At 51.6% G+C, this 5,489-nt stretch overlaps 1 protein-coding gene across 1 annotated transcript; it reads left to right on the top strand.

Moving 5' to 3' along the window:
* Positions 1-452: 452 nt before the first annotated feature.
* On the top strand, positions 453-5,036 carry LOC306916012 (ubiquitin-like modifier-activating enzyme 1; the record flags this gene model as incomplete). The annotated part of the gene is made up of 4 exons (XM_079530587.1): positions 453-2,533; positions 3,069-3,235; positions 4,296-4,529; positions 4,621-5,036. 4 exons carry the CDS (start codon positions 453-455, stop codon positions 5,034-5,036), a joined length of 2,898 nt encoding a protein of 965 aa, XP_079386713.1.
* Positions 5,037-5,489: the final 453 nt, after the last annotated feature.

Genomic DNA, 5,489 nt, shown 5'->3' with positions numbered 1-5,489 from the left:
GACAGAAATACATATTAAAGTCCAAATTCTAAATAAGGACGGTCAAAGTTCACGGTCCGAGGAGCGGATCACAGCTTGAGATTTGGGTCAGTTCTATTATGAACTTCTACTGAATCTCTCCAAATGCTTGGACTTGGAGACATCAAAAAGAAAGCAGTGCCAATTGCTTTCATGAAAGGACATACAGGCAAGACAGATGTAAACTTTTATTTTATTTAATAAAAGGAGGATTAATGAAGGATTAATACACACAGGTGCTTCGCGTTGGTTGGGTTAATTAATTACTAGCAACATGTCACCTAATTTGGGCACAATGCCAGCGTGACGTTACAGCGTGACGTTACAGCATGACATCAGGAAGACTATATAAGAGAACATTAAATTAAACATTTTTAGTCCACGAGTCAATTGTCATCTATTTAATAATATATTTTCATAATAATAATTATATAATGTCGGTGTACGACGCCAACGGAGAGCAGCCTCTGAGCGCCATGATCTCCATGATCACCAAGGACGCCGCCGGTGTCGTGACATGCCTGGACGAAGGTCGTCACGGCTTTGAGAGCGGAGACTACGTCACCTTCACTGAGGTTCAGGGCATGACGGAGCTCAACGGCTGTCAGCCTGTCGAAATCAAGGTTCTGGGTCCGTACACCTTCAGTATCGGTGACACAACTGGCGTTTCGGATTACGTGAGGGGGGGAATCGTCTCCCAGGTGAAGATGCCCAAGACGATTGCTTTCAAGTCCTTTGCGTCGTCCATGTCTGAGCCAGAGTTCATAATAACGGACTTTGCCAAGTTTGATCGTTCAGGACAGCTGCACGTGGCCTTCCAGGCCCTCCACGCCTTCCAGAAGCAAAATGGCCGCCTCCCTAAACCCTGGAACCAGGCTGACGGCGTTGAGCTAGTGAGGCTGGCTAAGAATGTGAACTGCCCAGTTCAGACGGGGTCAGCTAAAGTGGAGCAGCTGGACGAAGCTCTCGTCAGGAAGTTGGCCTTCGTCTCTGCCGGCGACCTGGCACCCGTCAACACCTTCATCGGCGGGTTGGCCGCGCAGGAAGTGATGAAGGCGTGCACGGGAAAGTTTATGCCCATTATGCAGTGGCTGTACTTTGACGCCTTGGAGTGCCTGCCTGAAGAGGAAGACGTAGACCTGCCAGAGGAGGACTGCGCTCCCAGGAACTGTCGTTACGACGGCCAGATCGCGGTGTTCGGCACCAAGCTGCAGGACGCGCTCGCCAAACAGCGCTACTTCCTGATCGGGGCCGGCGCCATCGGCTGCGAGCTGATGAAGAACTTTGCCATGATGGGACTGGCCAGTGGGGACGGTGAAGTCATCGTGACGGATATGGACACCATAGAGAAATCCAACGTCAACAGACAGTTTCTCTTCAGACCCTGGGATGTCACGAAAATGAAGAGTGAGATAGCGGCAGCGGCGGTAAAGCAGATGAACCCGTCCATGAACATCACGGCGCACCAGAACAGGGTGGGCGACGACATCGAGAGCATATACAACGATGACGTGGCAAACGCGCTGGACAACGTTGAGGCGCGCAGGTATATGGACCTCCGATGTGTGCTCTACCGCAAGCCCCTGCTGGAGTCGGGCACTCTGGGCACCAAAGGCAACATGCAGGTGGTCATCCCCTTCCTCACGGAGTCCTACACCTCCAGCCAAGACCCTCCAGAGAAGTCCATCCCCATATGCACCCTCAAGAGTTTCCCCAATTCTATTGAACACACACTGCAGTGGGCCCGCGACGAGTTTGAGGGACAGTTCACGCAGCTAACAGAAAATGCCCTGCAATACCTAACAGATCCCAAGTTCACGGAGTCCACTCTTAAACTACCTGGAGCTCAGCCTTTGATGACGCTGGAAGGTGTGTATAAGAGCCTGGTCACGGACTGCCCCCATAGCTGGGCCGACTGTGTACTCTGGGCACGCAATTACTGGCAGTGCCTGTACAGCAACAACATCCGCCAGCTACTGCATAGCAATCCCCCAGATCAGCTCTCCACCTCTGGTCTACCCTTCTGGTCTGGCCCAAAGAGATGTCCCCATCCCCTAAACTTCAGCACTAACAATGACCTGCATATGGACTTCATAATGGCGGCAGCCAACCTGTTTGCCCACAAGTATGGTCTACCTGGCAGCAGGGATCGTGCAGCGGTGGGCAAGATCCTTCAGGAGGTCAGCGTGCCGACCTTCACTCCTCACTCCTCGCTCGTTTCCGATCAAGAGGTGGTTAGCCCTGATGACTCCGTTGACGAATCCCGACTGGAGGAGCTGCTGAAAACTCTTCTCCCGTCCCCGGACTCTTGCTCCCATTTCAAACTCGACCCCGTTGACTTTGAGAAGGATGACGACACCAACTTCGGCATCAAGCTTGTTGGCCAGCTTGCGCAGGCAGCAGGTCTCAGGAGACTCATGGGGAACGACTGCATGAAAAGGGACCTGCCGATGAACACTGTGGATGAGGAACGGGAGGGCAAAGACCAGCATGCAAAGACTCAAGGAAAAAATTGGTTTGTCAACCTGAAACCACTTTATTTAAGGCATATCATTGCAATAATTGTCTTAATATGTATGTGTCAAGCTTGTACCGCGGAAGACGCTCGACATGAAGTGATGACCACAACCCGACGAGATGGACGGAGCATTTTTCAGTTTAATAACATGATGAACTCCTGTTGTCCCGGGTGCAAAAAACTCATGATTAACTATGGGTGCTACTGTGGCTGGGCAGGAGAAGGCACGCCAGTGTGTGAGCTCGACAAATGCTGCCAGACACATGATAAGTGTTGGGCTGAATGGGCTGAGAATTGTAATATTGACCCTTTACTCAGAGTCTACGCTTGGGAGTGTATTGGTGGAAAAAGAATATCTTGCACGGCTAGAAATAGAAAAGACGAAAAGTGTGCTGGTAATAATTCCTGCGAACAAACTCTGTGTGAGTGTGATCGAAAAGCCGTAGAATGTTTTAGCAGAAATGAACATCATCGGGAGCATTTTTTTATGAACCAGAAAAAATGCTTTCCCTGAGAATGGACACGCTGTCAGCCACGCTGTGGCCCAGGCCCATCCTGCCCTCAGCGCTGTGAAGGGTGAGTTCATGTCAGTCAGTCAAGACATCGAGAACAGCTTCCAGGACAATGAGAAAGCTGGGGTGGTGTACCTGGACCCGACTGCCGCATACAACACCGGTTGCCACCGGGGACTCCACCTGGGTACTCCACCTGAAGCTGTTGATACCGGACCGGCATATGGTGAAATTCATCATGGAGACGCTCTCCAACCGCAGCTTCATTCTCCAGACCAGCAGTGGGCAGTGCAGTATAGGCTCAGAAGACTGAGGAACGGGGTACAGCAGGGGTCGGTTCTCTCGCCGATGCTGTTCAACATTTACATACATGACCTACCTGATACATCGTCCAGAAAGTATGGCTATGCAGACGACCTTGCCATCATGTTGATACCACCTTAGCAACAGGGAAGCAAGGAGGGAACTTGAGGTGAGTGTTGACGGCAAACGCAGCATTTTTTTTTTCTTTTTTTTTTTCTTTTTTTTTTTATTAAGCTTAAGCAGATACAGGCTATGAGAATTATTACATTCAAATAGCCTATCAGTGATCTGCAGCTACTCAGTCAGGCGTACAGTATGTCTAAACTGAATGTTGGATGAATGACATCTAACCAAGGAATTGGTTAGATGTTGGAGTGGGCAACGAGACGCTGCAGGCAGTCAGTGTCTCTTCTACCCTGGTGCCAGAGGAGAGCTGCAGTGCTGCGGCTCGCCTCTCTTTTTCTTGGAACGTCGCTTTTTTTTAATTCATCAGGAGAGGAGGCTCCGGTCAGCGGGAGCGAGGAAGAGGAGATCGCTGGCCTGTATGCCTTTAGTCTTATGCGCTAGTATAATTGACGTAAGGTATGTCACTTTAATGGCACTGCACAGGTGGTGGGCGTGTTCGCTGGGTGTGGGGCGCTGCCACACTGATATCATGGCGTTTACCTGTCACTAGAGGAATGGAAGTCGGACAGAGAGAGGGGATGAGCGTGGGAGAAGACAATTTCTGTTGACCGTATTCAAACGCACTTTATCACCTTAACATTCACGTTTAGATATAGCTAAAAGCCTGGGAACAGTTGTATCTTACGTGTGGACGGTGACTGAATAAATGGTCAAATGTACAGCTGGAGTGGACCTCATTCATTACGTGCGCGTCATACAAACGTCACTTTACTCTCATGTTTAGCTCCTCGCGGCGGCCCTTTAAACCGCCGCAACAGGTGAGTTCATGGAGGAGGAACCGACCGGACTCGTCTCCGGGGTCAAGATCAAACATCTAACCAAGGAATACAAAGTGGGCAACGAGACGCTGCAGGCTGTACGGGACCTCACGGTAAACATGTTTGAGGGACAGATCACCGTACTGCTGGGTGACAACGGGGCCGGAAAGACAACCCTGCTGTCCATGCTGACCGGTCTGTTCCCGCCCACCAGTGGACGGGCTTACATCAACGGTTATGACATCTGTCACGATATGGCTCTGATCCGCCGCAGCCTGGGTCTCTGTCCTCAACACAACAAACATCCTGTTTGATAACCTGACAGTCAGCGAGCACCTGCTCTTCTACGCACAACTGAAAGGCTTCCCCAGAGACCGCATCCCAGCCGAAGTGGATCACATCATCGGAATCCTAAACCTGGAGGACAAGCGCCATGCCCGCACAAAGACCCTCTCTGGTGGCATGATGAGAAAGCTATCGGTTGGCATTGCCCTGACCGGCGACTCCAAAGTGGTGATGCTGGACGAGCCCACATCGGGCATGGACCCCTCGGCGCGGCGCGCCACCTGGGACCTGCTGCAGGGGGCGAAGCGCGGGCGCACCATCTTGATCATCACGCACTTAACGGACGAGGCCGAGCAACAGGGCGACCGCGTGGCCATCTTGGCTGGAGGAGAGCTGAAGTGCTGCGGCTCGCCTCTCTTCCTCAAGAACAAATACGGACCGGTTACCACATGGTAATTGTGAAGGACGCTCCAGATTACCCATCTGGTCCACATGCATGTCCCTAACGCCATGCTGGAGATTAACGTGGGAGCGGAACTGTCCTACATATTGCCTAAGGAGAGCACAGACATGTTTTAGTTGCTGTTTGCTGAGCTGGAGGTGAACAGGGAGAATTTGGGCATCGCCAGCTATGGATGCCGGATGGTCAGCTCAGAGGACTTCTCCAACATGAAGCTCAACACAGACCTCACAGACAGCCGGATGCTCAGCTCAGAGGACTTCTCCAACATGAAGCTCAACACAGACCTCACAGACAGCCGGATGCTCAGCTCAGAGGACTTCTCCAACATGAAGCTCAACACAGACCTCACAGACAGCCGGATGCTCAGCTCAGAGGACTTCTCCAACATGAAGCTCAACACAGACTTCGCAGACAGCCGGATGCTCAGCTCAGGACTTCTCCAACAT

This window comes from Electrona antarctica (genome assembly GCF_951216825.1).
Source record: "Electrona antarctica genome assembly, contig: SUPER_22_unloc_1, whole genome shotgun sequence".
NCBI classification, from domain to species: domain Eukaryota; kingdom Metazoa; phylum Chordata; class Actinopteri; order Myctophiformes; family Myctophidae; genus Electrona; species Electrona antarctica.
The sequence above is the reverse complement of the archived record's forward strand: the minus strand, read 5'-3'. Positions and strand labels throughout refer to the sequence as shown.